Source organism: Agelaius tricolor, unplaced genomic scaffold (genome assembly GCF_023055355.1).
Source record: "Agelaius tricolor isolate 1412-34295 unplaced genomic scaffold, bAgeTri1.0.p SCAF_2, whole genome shotgun sequence".
Taxonomy (NCBI): domain Eukaryota; kingdom Metazoa; phylum Chordata; class Aves; order Passeriformes; family Icteridae; genus Agelaius; species Agelaius tricolor.
The window spans coordinates 8901794-8928133 of record NW_027269262.1 but is presented as its reverse complement, the minus strand read 5'-3'; the positions used below and the strand labels follow the sequence as shown (position 1 = coordinate 8928133).

At 38.2% G+C, this 26340-nt stretch overlaps 1 protein-coding gene across 1 annotated transcript in view; it reads right to left on the bottom strand.

Annotated features, from left to right (window-relative positions):
* Positions 1-316: 316 nt before the first annotated feature.
* Positions 317-26340, bottom strand: part of LOC139602408 (uncharacterized) — a 180274-nt gene continuing 154250 nt past the window's right edge. Inside the window, exons 20-21 of the mRNA XM_071452252.1 lie at positions 3472-3613; positions 317-2539 (exon numbers count right to left, since the gene is read on the bottom strand). Of these exons, the coding sequence (XP_071308353.1) occupies positions 2511-2539; positions 3472-3613 (171 nt within the window). The 3' untranslated portion in view covers positions 317-2510. The remainder of the gene's footprint in view (positions 2540-3471; positions 3614-26340) is intronic.

The window sequence follows — 26340 nt, the reverse complement described above, 5'->3', positions numbered from 1 at the left end:
ACTATATTTAACTGAATGATGAAAATCACTCATTTTTCATCCCCTTGCTTAACTGGTGCTCAGTGTAATCTATCTACTGTACTGGAAGCCTAGCGCCAGATATATTCTAATAGATCCTGCTCTCCAATCTACAACAAGCATTTTAATTTTTAATTCATAGTTATGTCTTTATCCTTTAATAGAACAGAACTACAGATGGGGAGTATGTTTTAGATAATAAGAGCACAGTAGGTACCCAGGGAAACTACACCACTAAAAGGATTCTTTATTTACACTTTTCAGTAATGACTACATATATATAGCTACACAGGAGAAAATTGTTGCAAAGGAACACTGCATAGACAGGCAATTACTATCCAACTATAACTGAGCATTATGGATGATGCTGCTGATAAGAGCACTTCAGAAAACAATTTCAAAGCCAATGCCACCCACTGCACATTGACCAACAAACATGGGAACTCATAAGATGAAAGTAATCAAAATTAATAGGTAGGATGCTACATTAAAAAAATAATTTGCTTAATAATTTAAACATACTTTAAATTCAACTTTCACAAATATGTAATGTACAGAATTGTACATCCTATATCAAATGAAAGTCAGTGGAGGCATTCCAATATAATTGGAGGAATAAAAGTTGTCAGTCAAGTCCTTCATGCTGAACAAAGTTTCAGTACTAGATCCACATTTGTCAGAAAAATCAACACAGTCCTATCAGAATTTAAGCTATGGTGGTTCTACATATAAAGTCAGTCTCACCATCAGACTAAATTCCAACACTGTATTACCAACACCAAAGTTAAAATCTCACAGAACCAGACTGGAATATCTTAACTCAGTGGTGAGAAACTCAGGGTATAATATTGGCCAAAGGGATTTTACCATTATAGTCAGTCATGCAGAAAGGCAAAACCGAGGCCAGGAAGATGCACATAGGAAGATACTGCCCAAAGCATCTTGGTACTGTCACCCAGAAACTGCAATAGGTTACTGGGTGGTTTCTCTTCAGTTAGTTTCTTTTCTAAAGATATGTAGAAAAGTTTAAAGTGTCAACAGGCAAAGCAAACATTAAAGGCAATTTTATTCCAGTTATGACAGAGAGACGTAATCCAAGTAATATCTTATGCAATAAAACCCACAAAAAATCACAGCAATTCTTGTAGATATTCAGAAGTTTTTTAACACCATTTCTGCCTGGGCATAAGTCATAAAATATCCACAGATATATGCACACCCACACAAATAAACTGGAAAAAAAGAAAAAAAAAAAAAAGTAACAAGGTGGAAACCAAACCTTGTATTCCCAAACTAAAACTGTGCTCAGAAGTGACATTTAAACCTTTAGGTTACTACCTAATGTAATTTAATGTTTATGCAGGTGGACGAGAACTATAGATTTAAGTAATGCTATTAATCAATGATGCTGAAGATACTGAGTAAGATCTTACAAAGGTAAATGCATCTGAAAAACTTTTACCATAGCAGTGTGAACAAGGAGACACCAGAAAATCTTAACATGCTAGAAAAATGTCACTGATTACTACCTTGATGACTACAGAATTCTACATAAACAATTCAAAATAGCAGTAAGGTAAGTTTCTTCCAATTTCTAGCTTCATTTTCAGGACAAAAAGGGAAGAATGAATCAGGATGCTGGCAGTTTGCCCTGTGTTTCTCCATTTGCCTCTGACTTAGATGGCCTTGCACAAATTATTTCACCTTTCTTGCCTGTGTTCCCCTTCCCTTCTTCTTCTGTTGTCTCTCATAGTTCTTGCCTTTGAGGCATGGACAATTTCTGATACATTTGTATGGAGCCAAATAGAATAGGCACCGACTGGTTCTAATTAAAGAGAATTGACTGGTTCTAACTCTAATACTTCTAAGAAAGCATGAACATAACCTCCAGGTTGCTTTAAGCTGCTATAGCCCACAGGAAAGCAGAATATGGCCACCACAAAAGCTTCAGAAAAAATGGTTTCTCAGATCTTGTAAATTTTGCAGCATGTTGGGATTTGGCTAACTGGTGGATGAAGTCATAATTGCTCCTCTTCTGGGTGTTCTCACAGTCTTGCAATTACAATAGCATTGTGCTCTGAATAATTACTGAAAACTGTCAATGTTTTAGTCATGAAACCTGAAAGACAAATCAGCAACATTTTTCCCACCACAGCTAACATGCACAAGCAAAGCTGAAAAAGCAGAAACAAGCAAACCTGAGAAATCTAGCAATGTCCCACAACTGTGAAGGGAGAAAAAGTCACATGAAATAATTATGTTTTCATGACCCAGTCTGTGATCTGATCCTGTGAATTCACCACACTGCAAAGCTTGTTGAAGCCACAGAAGAGCTACGAAGGGAGCATTTGCAGGACAACACTGCATGAGAGATGCAGAGATGCAGGGCAGAGATGCAGCCATCAGAAACGTAAATCCTATCAGACAGTAGCCATACCATGGATGTGGATCACGATGTAAACAGCTCCACAGGCCATGTGTTACTGCAGGAACTAGCTCTTGTCAGAGACAATGCGATTTCCTGAAGATTAGAATAAAGGATGTAGAGAAAGACATGATGCAAGTACACCAGCAACAATCTATGACCTCCCTCCCCAAACAAAAGGGGTATAGAGCAAGAGCCCATACACTAAATTTACCAGGTTTCCTAAAAAAAATGTGTCTTTTGTGCTCATGTGAACTTTCCAAGGTTTCTCTGTTAGCAAACAAGATTACTGTAAATTTAAAAGTAACAGAAGGTGCTTTTAACTGAATTTTACTCCTTAGAGGGCGTTGGAAAACTGACAGTGATAGGACTCACGGAGCCAGCTACAACAAGCTTTGATAAGCAACAAGAGGAAATTGATATCTCATAATAACAGTGATGCCTAAGGACACCCAGCTCATTCCGTAGCACTCTGTCATCAAACGCCCTGAAACTACCTTTGGTCAGGAGCAACTTCACTGGAAAGTTGACACAGATGTTCCACTCTGCATGTACTTCCCTAGGCACAGTGAGGGGGCCAGTGGCTCTCAACACAGTGGAAAACACAATACAAGTCTGAGAGATTTGGACTTTTGCACTTAGACCAATATGTCTAGACACATACCTAAATATATATATACAATAACTGATTTAAGCCTGCCTTCAACATAATTTAAATGCTTGCCTAAGTTAGATCACTCCGGATTGCATTACTGTATTAGGATTCTGAATGACAAGTGTGACAGTGTTTGGGTAAAGGACAGCACTTCAGTCTTCAGGATTCTTGCAACAGCTGATGAAACTACCCAGGGATGAAGACACATTAGAAAACACAACTATGAAATTTCAGCTGTCACTGATCACACCCTAGACTTCCCAAACGAAACTGTTCTAAAATTATTTGCTTTTTTCTATCCCTCCCATCAATTTATGCTTAGGTATCAGGATTCTTAGGTTTTTCATCTAGGTATAAAAACTGAAAATAATACCTTTCCACCTTGCTGTACTCTTTTTCCTCTCCCTCAGCTTGATACATGTAGATGCAGACAGCACACTGTCCTTTTCCCTTTTACGCTCCTGGTCTGTGCTCACTTTACACAAAAGACTTTCCTCACCAACATCACCAAATGCCTGAAAAACAGAACAGACAAAACCAACATATTATTACAGCAGCATTCAGTGAAGTATCAGCGAGAACATAGATGACTTTGATTACCCTTCCCCACCCCTCTCTTGCTTTCAAAATATCACAGCTTAGAAGCTTTTGTGTGTGTGAAATTTTATTCTGTCATACTAATAACCCAGCTTTGCAGAAGCTTACAGTTTAGCTTTCATGGTTCAGTTCCACTCCTGGGCTTATAACAATTTTTCTAACAGTTCTGCCAAAATATTATAAAGTAAAACTTACTGTAAATGTATTCACTAATACAGATAGAGCAGATAGAGATTAACAATTTAAACACATGTGAAATGTGAATTCACCTATTTTTTTCTCACTCTAAATGCTTTAGTAAAGCAGTGGAATGGGGATTTTTACACTCGTTGCTTTTCATCATTTCTCCTTATGATGTTCTTGACATATGGAGAAGATTTGAATGAATAAAGAATATACACTCAAAGAAGGAAATCATGGCCATGAGAAGGAGATGGGCTAGGACTGGAAATTGGTTAGAAAGCCAAGGCACTGCATCAGACTCAGCGCAGTTCATTAGTAGTTACCACATCACATGTCAGATCCTCAGCTTGTGTCGTGTGGGTGGCATTTTGTACAAGAAAACCCTGACTCCAATTGTTTTCATATTTTGGAGTGCCCATATAAGAGAAATTTTGGTCTGATGAATTTGAGCAGAAATCAAATTTCAGATACTGAGAAGTAACTGAGCTCAGCTCTGTCTAGCTGCTGTTACTCAAATGTTAGCATGAAAAAGCATATTGAGGCAGTAATATAGTAATATTTTAAAGAATTTTCCTTTTCTCAATCTAGTTTAGCACAACTGTAATAAATTTTCCAAACACAGATACATGTAAGGGAATAATCTGTAATTTCTATTGTATTTTTTGCATATTCTTATTTTCTGTCTGTTGAAGCATCTTAGAGTCTTTGTTGTACTTCTGGTTTTAATACATTGTGAAGGTAGGAAGTGCCTCAGGAACAGAGGGAAACAGGCAACAAAGTAAATATGCCCCACCTCATATAAAAAGTTGAGACTAAATCCTGGACTGGTCTTGTGGATCCTACATCCTAGGCAAGTTTCTCTGTACCAGGCTATACTTACTTCTCACCTTCTCACACAGAACAAATGCTACTTTATTTTAAGTTTTGTTCTTTCAAACTAGCTGATAGTCTAGTTTTACGTTGTCCAAAGCTGTTTCTCTCATGGCATAAACAATCAGGGCAGGTCAAAAAGAGATACAAGATCATGGTAGGACTTCATAGCAACACTTTTGCATTATACTGAGTCAAGAAGACAGGAGATATAAAGGGGGCCTACAGTGTCAGTGAGCTAACAGAAACAGAAATATTCAGCAATAATCTGAAAAAATATGCGGAAATATCATCAGTGCATACCTGGAGTTGCAACCCTAATTCCCCAGAAGCTGGAACTTCATTTTTTAGAATCATTTAGGTAGATTTGGAAAAGACCTTCAAGAACATTGGCTACAGCCATAAACCTAATACTGCCAATATACCACTAATATATCTTCTCAGGTGCCACATCCACATGATTTTTAAATACCTTCAGGGACTTAACCATTTTTCTGGAAAGACTTTTCCAGTGCTTGAAAACCCTTCCAGAAATTTTTCCAAATATCCAATCCATTTCCTCTTGTCCTGTTGCTTGTTACTTGGCAGAAGAAACCAACCCCCACCTGGCCACAACCTCCTTTCAAGCAGTTGTAGTGTGATAAGATCACCCCTTTTCTCTTTTTCTCCAGGCCACACAACCCCAGCTCCCTCCTCTGCTCTTCATAAGACTTGTTTCTATGCAAGAAAAACAAGGATACAGGGGATATTCAGAGTTCAGTGGAAAAGCCTTTCCTTTGGTGCTGCTTAACACATACCAAGAGCTCTTCCAAACCTGATTGTTCACATACCCAGCATGTCTGACTGAAGCAATAGGAACCCTTTGCTACAATTAAGGTGCTATCATTTACTTGTGAACTTTAAATTGAAGCTTGTATAGATATGTCAGATTTTTTAACTTGATCAGATGGTGTGCAGAGTTATGTTCTTAAATTAAAGTCCAACTTGTTGTTTCTGAGAGTGACTTAATAGCAGTAACCTTATGGTTAATCAACCATGTAGTAAAGTTCACTGTGCACCTACTGCAGTGTAATTATAAAGTGAGCAAAAATATAATTGATGCATTTTGTCAATCCGTGTAGCTGCAAGGTACTTTTTCAAAGGTTATTTTTTTTATTCAGATAAAGTAAGTTAATGCTGTTTTGGCAATTATCCTTTGACTTCAGAGATTTTACTGCTGATTCAGGTAAAACTGTGATAGATGAATAAAGATTATAAGTGTTTAAAAGTACAAAATACCTTCTGCAACAATCAGTGGCTCTGCCCTTTCAGCATAAAATTGTTCTGAAAATCACTGAATATACAGCAAATCTTGGCGTTTAAAGTGAGTTGAAACTGAAAGATGTATTTTTTAATACAAAATAACACTTTTAAAGTACCCCTTAATTATCCTCACTGCTGTTTGTTATATAATACAACTAGAGAGCTATGGCAGCATTTTTCCCTTGAGCACTGGCTCAGACTGAATGGGTGTGCTTGAACTTGCTTCCACTCCTTCTGCAACTGAGGGAAAGAGTTCTAACTCTTCAGAACCCCAAGAAAAAAAAAATTAAAATTTCCATTAACACAATGTATTTGTGTATGTGCTGATTAGGTAGGCAACCCTTGCACCTCACCCCACATTCTCTGCAAGCAAAAAAGATGCCAGCATGATTTAAAATTGAATATTCATATACAGAACAAGGCTATAATGCTGTAGTTCTGGTATTTCAGTAATTTTTTAGTTCTCTGAAAGCCAATGAGTCCTGCTAAATATGTCCAGCAGTGAACCTGTCTCATTCTTTTCCTGGTCCTCCTATCAGAGCACAGACAGCAGCATGGATAAGCAGGACACGGCCACTTGGAGGAAAGAAATCTTTTCCCACATGATTCTATGACTTTCTGGGGTACAGAGTATATAAAATCTGAGATTTGTAGAACACCAGGGAGAGTGGAAATGACCACATGCTGCAAGGCTGCCTCCTGCATTTCTGTCCTGTTGCAACATAGTCTTGACCGCAGATTCTCAGTTAACAGACACAGCTTCCATTTAAAACTATACCACAATTTACTGAAAAAAGGCAAGGACCTAATCTTTTACTTCACAGGGAAAACAACCTGAAAGAGAAGATATGGAGAAATAACTCCTGCTCAGCTGAGACACATGCTCATACACTTCACCTGCAGCAGAGGGATTGGCCTACCCACCACAAGGGTGAGGAGTAACAGACTGGGTCCATTTCAGGATGGGGTTTAGATGTCACATGTGAGATGAGCTGGATCAGTTTAAGAACAAAGCATAGAAGCACAAGATTTCTCCAGGAAATCTCTTTTCCTTGTTCTCATCTTTTCAGTGGGATGAAAAGAGCTGCCTGGACAACTAATTTCTTCTTTAAACTGATTACCTTAAATTAAATTATAACATTAAAGGAGAAATATATACTGGTAACAATAACTTAGAACAGTCTGGTTTGCTTCTTATTTGAGGTGAAACTTGCTATACTGCCACAACCCTGAACAAAAGGGCTTTAAGTTTGCAGGGTGTACTGATCCAAATGCCTTTGTCCATGGAAGTATCCCTTAGCTGAGCTGGTAAAATGTATGATTCCCAACTCAACCCCAATGCATGTTGAGAGATCATGCTCCCATTGAATGCAGTTGTAAAATACATTACATTTTTAATGGGACAAGATTAAATCTCAGAATTAGGCAGGCAGCATGTGGTAAAGACTATTCACCCCACAAGTATGTACACATCTACATGCATTAATCATTCTTCTGTAGGACAAACCTCCCCTGTTAATCCCTGCTTTTACAGAGATTCCCAGGAAATCAACTCATGGTTGGTTTGAATTGGCCATGTTTGTGGATGACCTGGCATGAAGCTGCTGAAGCCAGCTAAAGTGGGTCAGTTTACACCAAGTAATTACTTTTGCCCAGCCTCTCTCCCAGCCAGAACATCCTTACACAAAAGCCAGAGCTGTGCTGTTCCCTCCCAGTGTCTGGTGAGATGAGCATGAAGTCATGAGGAAGAGCACCAACCTCAGGTACTGATCTGGAGCAATCCTCTCTCTTTCTCTCCTCCATAGACCTCTAGTGACCACTGAAATGAGACTCTTCATGAAAACAGCACATGGGGCTTTTGCAGTAAACTCAGCAAATTTCCTTTAATGAAATTAGGGCCAGAAAAAGCTGCACTCACGTCCATGTATAAACTGTGCTGGAGTCAACTGCATGGCTTATGCACACACAGGGAAAAAAATAGGGCCCAATATTCATAGCAACACTGTGTATAAAAAAAAGAATTTGTGGAATTAAGAATAAAACATGAGGCAATTTGTTGATTTGCTCAGGGAATATAAGAGAGCAACAAATGTGTAGATTATTCTAAGGTTGTTTTTTAGTGTCATTATCACATCCAAGAACTGTATATAAAAGCATGCAGTCCTTCACATACTAAAAGTATAGTTTGCTCAAACAATTGTAAAATATTCAGTATTCTTAAGATTAAATATCTGAATATTGCTTCTGAAGGAACAGCTGTCAGCTTAAATCTAAAGTCTAGTTTGTTTACTGGCTGTATTTTATATCTGTTAGAAAATGACACCAAATGGCAATAAAATTGTTGTAAGTATTCTACTGGGGACTATAAATGCCCTTTGGTTACAGTGTACATATCTTTATACATAATTCCAGTATATTTTCCCTAGAATTATGTTAAATATGTAAAAAGCCTTTTCTCATAAAGGTAAAAATGCTAGATGTTTCCAAGCTGTAATTTAGCATTAGTGTCAAGATTGCTTCAGAAAATAAGCTACGGTTACAGTTTCATTCTTTTTAAGTGTCACTCAGCATACCATATCTGATCTTGTATTCAAAATAAACTTATATGATTTTATTCACTTTTCCAGAAGTGCAGGAGGGTTTAGACATAATTTATAGCATATGGATTGATGTAAATAGCTTAAACTAAGTAATTGGCTAGTCACCTACGCTGTCTTATCCTATTACTGCTAGGTACTTTTCAAGTAATTAGGGAAAACAGATCTCTTTTATCCAGTAAGTTTAAATTGGATGAATCTTTGACATTTGTGAAGGCTTATTTGATAGATAAAATCATACTATACAAAAACTTTCCCTACAATGCTGAGGTTTACTAGGCCTATAATAAGAAACTGATTTTTTTGTTGAGTTAAAAAGTGACTTATCTTTGCCCTTTTAATAAGAAATCAACTCCAGTCAGCAAAAATCGAGATAAAAATCACCAAGTTGGTGTTATCACCACGTAGACAGCAAACATGTACCACTACCATTAACTTTTCTGTGCATGGATTTCAAATATGTTTAAAATGTTAAAATTCAATAATTTCCTTTATATTACAATAACATCAGATTAATGAATACCAAAAAGCATGAAAAGTGATTTATTTCAGGAAGGTCATTCCTTGGTTAGCCAACAGTTAAATTGAATTACTATAAAGGGGAAATATATTATAGGTAAAAAGGAAAATGGTTTTTACTGCATGTGAATTCTGTGAGTTTTACAATGCTTATGATAAAAAGACTGCACCTACAAGTTTAACCTCTATAATTTTTATGTTGCACATTTCAAAAAAAATCTTTTTATTTAACATTTCTAGGGCAATTTATACATGTCACCTTGTACTTAATGCTCCTTTTAAAACAGTTAGTTTTACCTCAACCCTATGAAACCTATAAAACTACTTTTCATACCAGACATGAAATTTCTAGCTATACCAGGAAATCTGGACCTCTAATGGCAATACCACACAAAAAGAAATAAGTATTTTAAAGAAGCTATTACTGAGAGGACATTTATTCCTAGCTAGTGTACTTCTGCACACAGCACTTAGAAACTGGCTTTGCTTGCTGGGAAAAAAAAAAAAAAAAAAAAAGGTAATTATTATTAAAGTGAGTTTTGGCTCCTAGGATAAAATTAGGTTCACGTTGAAGTGATTTGCTGAATTAGGGCTATGAGGATATGAGAAAATCTTGAATCTTGAATCTTGCTTTTTCTGAAAAATAAAAGAGTAGGATGAGGCTGTAAATATGAAGTGAGTTCCTTACAAGCATCCAAGGACTTCACAGCAAGATTATGCAAAATTCCTCTTATACCCATCAAAGAATATCTGCAGATACAGAAACATATCTGAAGTTAACGTCACCAAGAGTTGAACACATGAATCTGAAGTAGAATTTGGCCTGGTGATTTCAGTGCTCTTCTCATGTTCCTGTGTTTGAAAAGAGAAGCACTGCTCCACAGCTCACCAGCCTGCACAAACCCCTCAGTTAGCTGAATGCAAGAATCTACTGCTTATGCTGGTGGTGCCCTCTGAACAATGCCTATATTCGCACATACTTTTTCAAAGTTATTATAATTCCTGCGTTGTTTTCTGCCAAATCACTAATTTCCTCCTATTAAACATATTATTTTTGAAGAACACCCACCAAAACCCACCTACTCATCATGCTGTAAATGGCACAAAGCATTAAATATCCGATGGACAGATTTAGTCCCCAAATGCCTAAATTCATGAGGTTCCATTGTAGTATTTAGGAACAAATGTTATGGCTCTTTCAGGTGTGATTCCTGAAACTTACAGAAATTAGAAGTCAAAGTCTTTTCATTTTGCTGTCTTCAGAGTTACATGCCTTCAGAGTTCCTCAATAAAAGTGAACAAACAAACAAAACTTTACACTGAAATAATTACATTTTCATCTTTGGTATGTCACTGTAATAAAAAGGAGGATTGTTTCACAGGAAGAAGGTACATGTAACCCCAGTTCCTAGATACTGTTGAATTTCTCCTTGCATTCTGCAGTTGTACAAGAGCACTGGCCCATCCAGAAGAACAAAATAAGTGCAAATTGATTGTTTTCTTACTCTGTGGACACTGCAGACCAGGTAGATGTATATGCAAAGGTTGGGCACATCACAATTGCCAGAGACCATCCCTGTTCTTACAGGTCATGTTCCTACAGTCCCAACACAACATTTCATACAAATATCTAGTCTCTGGTGAGGAGAAAGAGGCTTGCTGATCATGAAGAAAGAAGAAATGCAGCTGTCATTTTTATGACAGAATGTCCTAGAAATCTCCTTGTCTCCCTGTCTCCTATGACAGGGAAAGAGAATAGACAGTATGCTTACTGTCTGCCCTCACCAATGTGGAAGAAAAGCCTCCCCTCCTTCACCACTGCTGGAAAAATGAGAAGAGGAATGAAAAGCAAAATGCAAACTCATCTTGTTTCTTTTGGTGAGGTGTTGCACCCATTCCAGAATAAAACAGGTAAGATTATGAAATTATATTATGTAGGTAGATTTCCAGTAAAGGGAAATCTTATGTACACCAATGAGTGATCCAATGGAAACTGATTAAATTTAGTATAAGAGGAGACTTCTGACCAAACAGACCATAACGATCCAGAAAAATCTTTCCATTGAGTCACTGGGAGCAAAATTTAGTTTACCTAACCCTATGACAGACCAGGATTAGGTAAATTAAATCACCTGAGTCTTTAGAACTAGCTCTAGATAGCCAAACTGAAAATGCTTATACACAACAAATTGTCAACAGAGGGAGCAAACTGAAAAGATTATTCCAAGAAGCCCGGCTGCCTTTCATCTCCTACACTCTTAAGGACTATACATAACATTGCAATGCACCCTTCAGCTCCAAAACAATTTTCTAGCCCCACTCAAGTACCCCTGCTTGTCTAGCTGCAGCAAAGGGGAGAAAAAAAAATGTTCCTGAGGGGCGACAACAGCAGCAAGTAGTAAAGCTCAGGTGTATTTTTCCCTGTGGCAGCAAACTTTTCACTTGTCAGTGTATAGTTTTAAAATTCATTAAATATTCCTAATTTGGAACTGAAGTAGAAAGCCCTGACCTATAAAACACACAAATGTATAATTACATCTGTTATCAGCTAAAGGTAAGATCTGTATATGGGCTTTACTGCAATTATTAGTTAACCACATTTCTTACATGTAATTGCATTTAGATCCACAAGTAAAAATGCTGTAAAGCATGCATTGATCTCCTAAATTAGATGTGCAGCTTTCAAGACAATGAGGTAAGACTCAGTCATGGATTTTTGGGATAGGCTATGTTATGATCTGGTGTGGGAAACTAAGGAGAAGTGGCTTCAGCTATCCACATTATACATTGCTTACTTTGTGGATGCTGGAAGCTTCTCAAAAGCTTACCTGGGAAGACACAGCTACATCATATGAGAACACATTTCTTCTCTCTCAGAAGAACAAAACCGATTAATGAACTGAAACAGTGCACTGGATAAAGATTGCCTTGGGTGTTCAAAGACCCTCCTTCCAATGGCTAGAGGAAGCTAAATTAAATATCACCACTGAAAAGCTGAGAAGAGCATAATGGAGAAAAACCATTCTACAAAAAGGTACATTTGTAACAGGCAGAAAATAGGAGTTGGGCTGCCTGGTTGACCTCCAACATGGAAAAGGTGTTTTAGTAAAAGACTAGGCAATTATTCACATGAGGAGTTTCTTCAACAGATTTGGGCATGGACCTGGATTTGCCAGTTTCTTTGTTCCAGTAATTGGGTTCTACTTCATGTAGGCCACATGCCTTCTCTTGTTTTCTTTGGCCAGCTTGAAGACTCTGGTGTCTTCACTCTGGTGAATCACAAGTTCCCCAGGCAGAAAATTATGTTTGAAATCCTTGAGGACAGTTTCCTTTAAATTAAATGTTCTTTAAAAAGCCAAGTAGGGCAAAGACATTAAGAACAAAATCTTTAATGAAGAAAACAGCCTTGAACCATTAACCAAAGGAGCAGAAGCAATGTTTGCCTCATGCTGGAAAGATGTACTCGAACCCTCACCTTAGAAGTGCACAGATGAAAACATTGTGTTTCATCATCACTTGTGCCAAGTTCTCTGTGATGATGCTCCCACTCCTTATCTGGGTAGGCAAGGTAATATTCTTTGACTCTACTTTCTCTTAAATGCCAATCTTTTTTTAAGAGTCTCTCAACACAAGACCAAAGGCAAAAAGGAAATGTTCTTCTTCAAAGCACTTAGAACAAAAATGGCAAAGCAATGAACAAAATGCAGCCCATGAAACAAGTAATGGGTGATACATCTCTTTAATAACATCTTGTATTGTATTTTAGTGCACAAGCTGCTGAAATGCTGACAACATCCAAGATTCAATCTAAAACATACAAGATGCCAGTAGGTAATCTAACTGTGCCTTAGCTCTGTGTATCTGAGTACAAACTAAGTGAATGGCCATACTCGTAGTAATTGCTGCCCATTCAATGTGCACAGTTCTTACCTTGTATATTTATATAGATATATAATAATTTCTGTACAGAATGACCTTATGTGGTTCTAAGTGATATATATTTATAAATAATCTCTATGTGTGCAGTTTCAATGTGTATCTTACATAATTGCCTTTAAATGGCTCTATAAACAATCCAAAATTGCTACTTTGCACTGCAAAAGCATTGACTCATTGATTATACACTTCTGTTCAGGAGTGAGGTCTTCCTGCAGCTTTCAGTGTGTATTTCAGGCAGGGTCAGGCACGGCCTATTTTCCTCTTTTGACTGTGCCTAGCTCTGAAATGCACCCCTTTGCCTTCAAAATCTGGCAGCGAGGAGCCTGCTCGGACCTACCTCGATGATAGCCCCGTCAGGCAGCCTGAGGAAGCGCCTGTAGAGCTCCTGGAAGCCGCTGAGGTGAACCGTGTAGACACAGACGTGAACAGTGGTGCTACCTTCCCAGCTGGCTGCGGCGTCAGGGATTTCATCCTGGTGCTGGAGGTCACAGCTGGAGCCACCAGGCCGGCTGGCGTGGTCCTTCCAGATGTAATCAGACACTGCCACCTAGTGAAAGAGAGCCCCCCCGCCCCCCGGACACAGCACACACACAGAGGCCCCCCGCCCCCCACCAAAGGAACATATTTAATTAACTTCTGGCAAGAGCTTAACCGATTTAAAATGATTTTACAATAAATCTGCAAAGCCTGTACCATATGCAGCGCTTGCACACAGTTCTCTACTACATATTTTTTTATGACATAGATCTAAATAGAGGAGATAGACAAATCCCCAGTGTATATTCTATAAAGTTAATTCTGCACAGATGAAGCTGTAATTGACTCCCGTATTAACCAAAAGTAGGGAGATCAAGCAGGGTAGGTTAAACAATAAAATGGCAATGCTGATTAAAAAAAAAAGAAAAGCTTCCCAAGAATTTTGTGAGCGAGTATTTGTATTTCTCTCTCTTTGAGAAGCCTTTGCTCCTGTACCCACAAGCATTTTTTAGTCTCTGATCTCTGTATTATATTAAAATAACCTTGTACTGCTAACTGAATTGTAGATGAGGCAGAGTAAATTAGGTGTATTTTAGGGCATTGTGTAAAGCTAGTTTATTAACAGTTACCTACCTTCCTAGTTTGCTCAAAACATGTTTGCTTTGGTAGGTTTTGTATCTCCCTACATCAGTCCGAATTTCCATTTAGCCTTTTTCCTGTTAATTCTTTACACAGGCTGAGCAGAATTCAAGACCTCAGACAGATCATGGCACAAGGCTTAAGCACCCTTTATCCTTAACTAGAAATGATGATGAGAAACATTATTTTTATACTTCCCCTGAAGTGCAAACATAAGCTTTTTAACCCTCACTTTTGCAAGACCTTTTTGTCGTTCATTTTCTCCCATGAGATGCTACTCTTGTTTGTGGAAGGAAGGGATTGGTGATATTGCTACATCCTTACAATACATCAGCATGCTCTTCCCTAACACTTCTATTTAATGTAGACAAAATACCACTTTTGCTGGCCTAGCACATGCTTTTTCTTTCAAGAATGTGTATTACACTGGCAGAAATGATTGGAACTTATTCACAAAGCTAGCTAAAGAAAAGCTCTCACTTAAGATCAGTACATCAAAACCTTCTTCTGCATAGTCTTGCTTTTAGTTTTTGCTGAAATGAAGAGGTCAGATTCTTACAACAGACCGCAAAAACCAGATACAAATTTTTCCCCTCACTTGGGAAAAGTTAGATTTAGCTCAGTTTGCTTGTGTTCCAGTTCACATTTCCTCAGCTGTTCTTACGCATTATGAGGAATCCCAAAACTAGCACAGTGTGCCAATGCCACAATCCTGACGTGCATGCTCCTATTATGGGACACTGCCTTAGGAGAGGATTTGTTTTAGGTGAATTAAGAAAGCAAGAACACATATAGGAAATTATCTCCAACTCTTTTCCAGGAATGACAGAACAATAGGATGCTTCATTTTAGCACCAGCTTCCATTTACATCAGCCCTAATAAATTTTTTTACATTTAAAAAAAAGGAAAGGTCATCTGAAATTTAAGGTAAAATAAGGACAGTCTGAATTTTCCACACCAAAGTCTCTAGGGTTCAAAGGCTTTCCTTCAGGACAACATATTAGGAACATACAGCAGCAACAAGGACAGGACAAGGCCTGTATTTTCTTCTGTCTAACACACAAGACTCATCCCTGCATTACACAGTGTTCCATAAGAATTAACGTGGCCAGTGGTTTCAAGAAAGCAGGAAGGCAAGTTCCATTGGGACAAAGTGATCACAGAGGAGCAGCTGCAAGAGCTGCCACACCACATCCCCTGCAGTAGTTACCCTCCTCTCTCATCCCAGTGTCTCACTACCAGAACTTCTAACCTGTCCAATTCAAGAGCACCAAGGCTTTCCTGGCCTCGTGTCTCCTCCCTGATCTGTGGTAAGATAAGTGGTTGAGAGACGTAGCTCAGGATCTCAGTCTACAGGAAACACAGCAAACAGGATGATTTCTGTCATAATCCTCCTTTTATGCTAGATGCATTTTTCCCTGCATTGCTAGCTTCCTTTCTTCAAAATTTTCTTCCCTCCTGAATCAGTCCCATGCTTTCCCCTGCTTCTTGTCTGACTTTCATCTTATCTCACATTCACTGAATCTACTTGTCCTTCTCTTGTGCTTGTCCCTATCAACTAACAGAGGGCTTATTTACTGTGTGTTTTGCAAGCCATGGATATGAACACCACATCCTTCTTTTCAGCTCTGTTTGGCCTGTTTGAGCTGTGAGCTCTGGGGGCAAAAATATGCATTCTGTACTTGTCCAGCACAGGGAAGAGCATGGACCTTCCACTACTTTCACACAAATAAATTCTCACCTATTTTTTCAATCAGTGCCAGATCTGAGTGTAATTTACAGCACTCAAATGGTAATGTGGGGAAGCCCAAGCCATGTTACTCAAACCTTTGTGTGTGAACAAATCTTCACCTTGCCAGGGCAAAGATCTTCTTTGGAAGTTCTTGACTCTAGGTGCCATTCCCAGGACACCATATCCATATGGGACCAGATATGGCATCAGAAGTCCTTGTCTTCCTCCCTAAGAGCAGACAGTTCTGCAGGATAGTGGGAGTAAACAAACCCATCTGATCTGTTGTCACATTTCAAGATCTGGTGAACTCCCTCTGAGGACATTTATGTGACTAGCCAAAAGAACATGAGAACATGATAATATTGTTCTGCATGTCCTCCTCCCACCCCCCCGTCAGACCCCCCCCCATAAAAAACAAAACAAAAGCATAGACTGATCATCTGACAACTGAAAGAGAAAAGGCACTGCCAAAACTGATGGTGCTGTGGTGAGTCGCATAGCCTTGGTCTGGGGTGGGCACTAGAAAGGAAGGAAAGAGGACCCTTCACTGGAGCACCACTCATTAACTCTTCCTTAAAGTCACCTGGTAGTGTGAGTTTTCCTGAAGACAGGCTCTTCAATATGTAGGAAGGAAGGAGCAGTATAACATTTGAATACCACTTTCAAGAAGGGGGAACAGCTCTGTTTGTGGCTATGGATTTAAAGACCCCTTTCAATTCCCTCCTTGCTTGCACCATCTGAAAGTATTTGGCAGACAGATGTCCACTGCCTTGAAACTCTCAAAACACATTTCTGTGAAGTGATAGGTCTCTAGAGAGCTGCTGTGGCCTACATAACCAGAAGTAAGCTCCAAAAGTAAACTGTACTGTCATCTGAAATTTCTATCATTAAGTTAATCAAAAATGTCCATTCATTTCTACAGGAATACAATATGAGTTAATAAATCCATAGAGACAGGCTAGTCAAGAGACTGTGCATATAGGACATGTCAGAGAAACTGAAGTTAGCAATGATCTAGATACACAAGGGCTGACAAGAAACCACAAAATGCCAGAGCAATGTACAGTAATCCTTAAATGAAATTCATCTTTCAGAAGAAAAACACATTAAGGATGGTAATTCAATGATAAAAGAGGCAGGCCAGAACAGGTTCAAATGCTGAATATTTCACAACATAACTTAATTAAAGCGGGACTGTGAGGCTGTTAATCGCTTTATAATAGTTCAGCTTGAAATGAGGTCTGATGTTCATGCCCTTATAGTTTGTTTTTATTATTATAATCATAAAATGTTATGTCGACGTAATGCAAATGTACAGTTTTCACGGGCCTTTATTATGTTGGCAGTTTTTTCTCCTTTTGGTCTTCCTATTTTTGTGCAAGTATGAGAAGGGAAGAACTGGGAGGAAGGGTCATGAATTTAGGTCAGACCAGATGATTCAGTAAGTCTCATGTGGGTTTAAGTCTTATTAATAATTTTAATACATTCTTCCTTGACAACAATTATTTCAATCACTGCTCCTTTAGCATACACCTTTAGCATGACGTAAAAATGAAAATGAAGGTTTTTAAGAGAATGGAAAACGTTTCTTCTACAAAAAAGGTAAATTATATCAATGCTTTGGAAATTACAGTGAATAACCTAGAAAAAAGACAAAAATACATTTGTAAGTACAAATACAAATGTATTTTGTTGTATAAATGTATTATGCCACACCAAGTTTAGAGAAATACGTTATTGAAGTACAACATATTTTAAACACAAATATATTTGATAAATGCATATTTATAAATATATTACACAACTGAGGCACAGCCAACTATAGTTACCAATATTTCTGAGGTCAGGGTACAGAAAATGCCATGCTAGTGTGTAAAGGTACTATGATGTTTTCTATTGTTTGGCAGCTTTTGTGAAAGAAGAAAGAATATTTCCTCAGATTTTCTGAGCTGCAGTGAGAATGAGAGGAAGACTGACTTCTAGTGTCTTAAAAAAAAAGAAAGCAGCATGAAAAAGCTGTTTTAAAAAGTTGAGAAATATACATGTGTGTCCAAACACTTGATTATGATTAGTACTGATTCTTAACTCTTTGAAGCAGCATTATTATTAGCAACATCATGTGAATCAATTCCAGGCTCATGCATTGCAAAATGTATAAGAAAACCTTTTTGAAAACAGCATTCAAAGAAAATGCATAAAATGAGTAAAATGGACCAAATCAACCAATTGAGAATGGGTGGAACTGAACGCTGGTCATGACAAATAATTAGCAAAAGTTACAAGCTGTTAACTTAGTCAAAAGGCCAAAAGAGTGTTGAAATGATAGGGGGGGAAAAAAAAAGACATCAAAAGTCGAGGGTGCTGTATTTACTTCAAGTAACTTTCATAAACATGGCAAATGCATTTTCTGTGGTAAGAGTCGTAAATATGGGAATTACTGTCCTGGAGGCAATCTTTGTTAAACCAGCGTAGCTTTACAATTAAAAAAACAAAAGCTGGCTACTGCTAACCTCTGAGGGAAGCACAGCACCCCTTAAGCATTGCAAACCCCATTTCTGACAAACTGTTGCTAAAAACCTTGCCAGCAACTCTGGTAAAAGAAGAATTTACATGGAAATATCTAAAAACATCCCTCCTGTCTGTGTCAAAGGCACCTTGGGGGTGTCCAGGTTCCAGTGAGGCTGTCACTGGACCTCGGTCGGAATCAGATGTGACAGTAGGGAAAGTTTCCAAGCCACTGTAGGAAGGATGGGGCATTTTACAAGTCATGAAAATCAACTCAGTTTGAATAAATCATGAAATTGGAGAAATGGCAAGCAAAGGCACGAACAAGAAAAGCTATTAGGATTGCCAAAAATCATACCACCACGAGAAAGCCACACCAACACCCCTCATGTTTAACCCTTACGTGCACAAAGCACTCACACACATTTATGCGAGTGCAGCGTGCTTTGGTGGGACAGCAGCTTGTGCTCTTGCTCCTGGGGCAATAATGAGCCATGTGAGTGTCTCATGTTAGCAAAGGCTTTTGTGGGCTCCTGGTAACTCTGCAGAGAGATACCTTGTTTCTAGATCATCCTATTTATCAGTATAATGGACCAGCATAAGGGACCAGTAGTATCCGGGAATTGTTAGTTTCAATCAAATTATGAATGCCTGAAGCATTGTTGTTACAGTCTTCTCTGATTTATTTAACAAACAAACATGGACAGACTAAATGGTGAAAAAAAAGGCATATACAGAGAACAACCTCTTTGTAAATGACTAAGGAGAAATCCCAGAATAGATTTATGGAAAGCTGCTTAGCACCATAGCACTAGGAAACAGCAGCGGGTCTTTTTGTTTGTGATTTGCAATAGCATCCTATTTATGGATATGTCCAGTGAACAGCCATGCAGATCTTTTCTAGGGAATGATTTTCATCGCCTGCTTTTAGATATTACAAAGTGCAGCCACATTTTCTTTAGCTACACTGCACACGTTACTTGTGTAGTCTCCTGCTCACTGTTGCATTTTTTCAGATCTAAGTCTTTTCTGGTTTTAAGTGTCCACACTTCAGTCACCCATTAAAAAAATACAAATGTAGAAATATTCTCTTCCAAATAATAATAAATCTGTGGGGGGAAAAGTAATCTCAAGAATTAATTCAAGGAAAACTGATATTCAATGCAGCAAAAACCTTAGTGAGTAAAAATTAAAGGCCACAGCTTTCTTGCATTTCCTTGTGCATAGCAGTGTCTTTGTCCATTGATTTGCCCTAAGGAAAGGAGATAAAATACATTCCCTTCCTACTCCAGAGAATCCTGCTATATTCCAAGCCCAGAGTGGGTTTGGTTCAGATGGGCAAGAGAAATCTCTCTCCATGCCTCATTTCCCAAATTTTACAAGGGATGCTGGAATCAGTTACTTAAGAAAGCATCTTCAGTAACTTCAGACAGACAGGATTTTATATACAAAAGTGTTTAGGAAAAGTTACTTTCCCTATGGAAGTCAGGATTTTAATGCACAAAAGGGCATATCTGTGTAAATAAGAGTGTCTGCTATTCATTATCTGCTCATCAACATTTGTTATTCATTACTCATGTGTTTACAAATGTAATGCAGTCAGAAAGCAGAAATAATACTATATGATTTTGGTGACCAAAAATACACCAGAAATAACAAATAGTAAATAGATCCATGGAGCAGTTCATCTTATGGGATAAAGTTTGCCCACAGAAGACATTCTGTGTAAAATTTGTGAAAATAACCCAGACAGATCTGTAAGTAACAATGCAGTTCAAAACTAATGTGTAAACAGAAAACAAAGGAGCTAAGTTTGTCAATTAATTTGTTGGGAATGAGCATTTTATTTTTACTGTTTGGAACTGATTAAATGCAGAGAAAAGATAGTTAAAAGAAACAAGTCCATGTTAACAGATTTCTTTCAATTTGTGCTTGTGAATTCCAGATGTATGTCTGGGAACGAGACAGGCTTTTATTCACCTGTGACTGACATCAGATGGACAGATCTTTTCCTGGCAGCTAAATATTTTTAAACCTGTATCATTACATGGACAGTAAATCAGCTGAGAACTTAAAATTAAAATACATTGGACTAGTGGTTTCTATTTGCATCTTCTTCAGCTTCAGAAAATTTCCTCCTATGCAGGCAGTGGCATAATGTATCCCTGTGCTAGTGGGGTTGAAAAATGGTGCTCTTATGGAAGGGGCCTTTTGAATTTTAGTTTATATATTCCTTTTTTTAATTCAAACAATAGCAAAATTGCTGTAAAGCTTTACTAAGTACCAAAATGTTCCTAGTTTGCCTGTTTAGATCCAGCTTTCTTTTGAAGCAGATGGAAGGAGGCTAGGAAAATGAAAACGAAACAAAAATTTAAACACTTTTAGTAAAACATATGTGAACATCTGTGAAGGGTGGTTGTCTTCTTATAGAAATACTGTAATTTTGCTCTGATCTTTCAGTAACCCTAATAAGTACACTGCCTGCTCCAGCAGAGATGTTAATTATTAGCAAACATTTACCACAGAAGTATCTAGAACCTCTCACTCACACTGCAGCCCCATTGCTTCAGTACTGTAGGGACAGGTAGAAATGGGCTGCTGGCAGAACAAGGAGTTAGCAGCCTGTGTTGAGATCAGAGGACATTTATGTGGCTACTTGCTTTAACTGCCCATAAATTATCTCATCTGATTTTCCAGATAACCACCAGCAATCAGATTCTTTCTTGCAGACATCACTGCAGAAATAGACCATGGAGGAAGAACTGACAAAAAAAGGTTTCACAAACACCTCCCTGGCAAGGTGTTTGTGAAAGAGTAGTAGAAGGGCCTGGCATATTTTTGTAAGCTCTGGTGCTAAAGTAAATGCTGGTTTCGTTATGGAAAAGAAGGGAAGGAAGAAAATTAAGATGGCAGAGGTTTGGTTATTCCTTTGTGATTAAGATTGACACTCACCATTATCATGTCATCTTCTCTGCCTTCTTCACTCCAAGGATGTTTTTTCTGCCTCCATAGGGCCAGCATCCCAATTACAAGCTCATCAGAAACTAAACCCAATGTACCTCAATTACTAAGGTATTTCCTTGTCAGTTTACTCTTTCTTTTTCCTGCACCAGGGTTTTGTTTTTGACTCTTGCAAACAGTTTAACCATGCCTGGAATTGATGCTTCTCTAGAAATCTAGGAATGGAAATCCTAGAGCAAGTAGCAAGTAGAGATAAAGAGTTAAAGGCTCAGAGAAGTTTGCATGAGCCTTCAACAGGGTATGCAAACCAATTGGGTCTGCCACACTTGCAAAAGTAACTTGCAAGATCAGGCTGTCTCCCAAAGCTCTGAGTGTACCAAGAGCCTCTCAGCAATGCCTTTTTCCCTGTTTCAGTTAAGAAACCAGATAACAAGAATTCTCAGAATATTTTCCACTTCTGGCACACTACTGCAAAAACGGTCCCTTTGTGGTATTGCAGCAGTTTTGTCTTCAGTTCAAGCAGAAACCATAAAATGTACAAAAAAATAATTTATAAACAAAGCAGAAATGACTACTAGCAACCTTTAGAAATGGTTTATGGTATGGCTTAAAGTTTTGTGCAAAGGTGTGGCATGATTTTATGCATGCAAGAAAGATACTGTTGGCATTTGATTTTACCTTAACTAGTTTACTTTTTCTGAATTAAAAGTTACTGTCTGAGATATCCAGAAACAATTGCATTGTATTACTGAATTTGATGTGCTTGGTTTGTAGAAAAATGGTTTAGTCTACTGTGACCAATTGTCTATTATAATAAAGCTTATTATTAATGGAGTATACTCTTATATCCTTATTTTTTTCTTCTCAGAAGATAGCAGAGTTCAGCATCCGATAAACATGTAAATTCCATTTTTCTTTTCACACAGGACAGATTTCAACTTCTGAACCAGCAGTCAACAAAGATTCCCCCAGCTGCTAGGGAAAAAAAAAAGTAAGTATTTGTGAAGAAAGGCATAATAAGATCAGAGGGAAGCCTGTCATAAAAATGCACATTGCATAATACATGATGGATCAGTTCTATTATTTAACTTTTGCATAGATATAACAATACAGAGATATGCTAACCATCATAGTCAGCATTAATTTACAGTGGGAAAAATAATTAGAATCTCACTTTTTCTGAAGAATGGAGTGAAAATGTAAACAATGCTTCCCTCCAGGCAAGTGCTTTATCAACTTGACAGGTGCATTTGAATTTCCATGGGTGGGGGACATAATAGGTTATTTATGTGTCATTTTAATAGAAAGGCCCAACCATCAAGATGGACAGGAGACTTTATCAGTACTGCTGTTTGCAACTAATCCACCAATTTAATACCCCATGAAAATACCTGCAACAAAACCTGAACATTTTTCTTTTCCACTCCATTATAGGCAAATCAATATGGGTGCTATTCATCTCAAATCTTTGGCTCAGCAGGTGCCCACTACACGAAGCTCCTCACAACACTGGTGCACTGGCACAGCCACATAAACATAGACACTTTGACTTCTGGTGCCATCAGTGACTCCACAATAGGATCGTAACAGTGCACTTGGATCACTAGTTCGCCCCAACATAGAAGTAAGCAACCAAAAAATCATTTTTCTAGGGCTCTTTTTTTCTTGTTCTGGTTTGGTTTTGAGAAGAAAAAATCCAGCACAATTTTTTTAAGTTTCTGATTATGATAATTTTATCTGAAGTAGCCACACACTAATTTTCATAAGCAGTACATTCCTGGCTGGAGAATAGCCACAAGCCAAAAAACATTATACATCTCCTAGCTGTAACGTGTTTCTTTACACAAATTTGCCATGAAAAAGAAAGTTGCCAAAGTATGTACTCCAGTCACACCTTCTTGCGCATTAGCTCTGATAAATGCTGCCTTTTTTTGTTCTGTGTAGGGAAGGCTGTGACATTGAGTGACACATAGGCCCAGTGTAACCCAGGATAAATTTGGTATCCATGCTGCAATTTCTTCTTCCTCTTCCCTCCTTAATACTGTCATCTGTATGAGCACAGGGTCCCCCTGTACTTATCTACACAGCTATTTCTGCCACATTTTTAACACACAGCATATTCTGATAGCCCCCCAGTCCTTCACTGGTATGTGTGTGCACAGTCAGAATCAGCCTGATCCACACCAGAAAAAAAGTATTTTCTATTAAGGAATTCTTAAAAAAACCCAACCATTTTTGAGAGCTGAAGGTTTCCATTATGGCAAGTCCATCATCCTCTGTGTGCAAAAGTCCAGCTTGCAGATTCATGACCCACCAAGGTCTACATGGACTGGAAGACAGTCCCCAAGGAGCTTGAAATGGTTTGAAATAGATCTAAGGAGGATAGAGGTAATGAGATCATCCACCATTCCCATGTCCACTCAGAAGTGTGCTCTAGCTCTGTAGAGATAATTCTTTTCTAACTCAGGCAGGTAAAACTCCAGAGATGTTTCAAGTATGTAACTAGAAGTATTATTACACCCCCTGGGTAATTCCTCAGACTAGCTACTCCTGAAACTTTTTGCAAAAGCAAGCAATTCATAAGGACATAAACTTGATTAAAACCAGACCTGGGACATTTCCTATGCTCAGTCTTTCAGTCTGCAAAGCTCATGAATCCCTGTGGTTAATTAGGAAATATTACTCATAGTAAAATCCAGTTATAATAAAATGTATTTTGCCCGAACATAGCATCTTAATAAGTTTCAGAAATAGTCATTCCCCCATTTTTCTCCCACAGCTTCTAGTTTGGTGACAATGTTTTCTGGTAGGAGGACAATGCCACTGGTCCCACTTGCAGAGAAGGACTGCATACTGTCCTCTCTCCTGGGGGCCACTGAGGCGCTTACAGCAGCGAGGTTGGGGGCCAGATGAAATCCCCTGGGAGCAGTGTCAAGCAGTGCTTGCACTGGGACAAGGGAAGGGAGCACTGGGAAAGGCACAGTCTGGGAGGGCATAACTTGAGCCCTCAGTCCACAAGAGGTGGGAGGTAATATCTCTTTCCTGCATTAAAGCACCTTACAGTTCACTCATATATTGCCACAAGAGGTATATCACAAGTTACAAATGGTAAAGTGTGGAAAAGAAACCCAAATAAATTAAGTTAGTCTCAACTGATACATCAAAAGGCAGCTAAGTCTGGGTAGAAGACCATAATTGCAAAGAGACCAAACTCCAGGATTCAGGGTTGGCAAACCAAACAGATCTGGAAGACTAAATTTTAACAAAGTTTTATACCAGAATCTATATTTTGCTCTGCTAGGATAGTAACTCCTTCCACAAATCATGTAAGGGATGCAAGCAGTTCACTATCCTCATTACATCAGTCAGTGGGCACTGAGCAGGAAGATGACTGTTTACTCCCTAGTGATTTTGCTTCATATCTGATTGCTTAATATAGCACAGGTTTCTTATCCACTCACAGAACTAATGAAAGGTGTTCTTATTTTGTACTAGATTTTTGTTACATAATAAAGATATAAAAACAGGTGAACATTGAAAATTACTTTGGTCTGAGTAAAGCTGACTGAGTTTATGCTACATGGAATACAAAAAAATAGCACCCATAAGTGACACATTTACTTTCAAAAGGGCAAATTTTGAGAAAATTATTTGTAAAATTAACAATAGATCTTTAAAAATATAGATCTGATGTCTTTTCATCATTTATTCTAAGTAAATATGTCTTACAGTGAGAGTTGTATCACATTGTATAAATCTTTAATTTCAGTGGAAAACACAGTGTACCATAGTTAGATAATACACTGAAGTAACTTCATATTTCATTAAAAAATATGTTTTCTGCTTTGCATGAGTGCTTGATTCACAGCATCTCTGGTGTTTTTATGCTGTTGTAGCTATTTTGATCAAGTAAAATTAGAGTAAGGGACAGCAGCACAGGAATGTATCACACCCATACATTTTATGTTATTTAACTGTAACCAGAACATTTCTGCATTGTCAAAGAAAAACATATCAATCCACAGAATGATACTCATAGAAAAAAAATCAATCAAATTAGTGTATTATTTGAGAAGAAAAGGGGCAAGTGTGCCCAAGAGTAGTGTAATGCCTTCTGAAGTTGGCAAAATTATCAAAAACTTGGCTGATATTTTTCAAGGATTGAAAGCACCAGGAGCTGGTTTCTGGGTACTGAAATTGCTTTAGATTGATTTAACTGTCCACCTCAGTTTTATGGTACATGTAGAAGTGTGAGTTTCCAATCAGAACACCATTTCTCAGCCCTTTGCTGGTTCCTTTACATGAGATGGGGATCTCTTGTGGGAAGGAGTGAACCCCATTCAAAGTAAATCAGAAAATACTCAACATATCTCCTACTCCAAGCACATTTTGATGGTTTGGTTTTAGAGAAATACTTCCAAAAGGCTGTCGACTTCCAAAGTCCTAGCACATAGAAAATGGCAGTGGTCCATCTTTTTCTCAAGCTAAAATATATTTTGAGAAAAAATAATGAGAAAAATATTCCAAGATCTTTTCTGGGAGTTAATCTGGAAAAGGGTATTTATGATTTGTTTTTTTCTTTCATATTAAAGGCATATTTTCCGTCATTGCAAGAGGATCACCAGTCCTGCTTGACTCTGCTCTTATTTAAGTGGTTTCTAGCCAACTGTAACTTGCATTTCTAGTTAAGATTACAGATTGAAGATCAGGCTATGTTAGTATGCAATCACCCATGAAAAGCACTCTTCTGTTTGCCCAGACTATCTGCTTTTTTGAAGCAGGACCAGCTCCAGGCATAACTAAAGCAGGCAGATGCCTGGGACATGAGGTTTTCTTCTCCATCTCTTTTTCCAGCAGCAGTGTCTCAGCAGCCAGACAGATGCCTGCTGCTGCAGCCAGGGAAGATCCCCAAACTGGGCT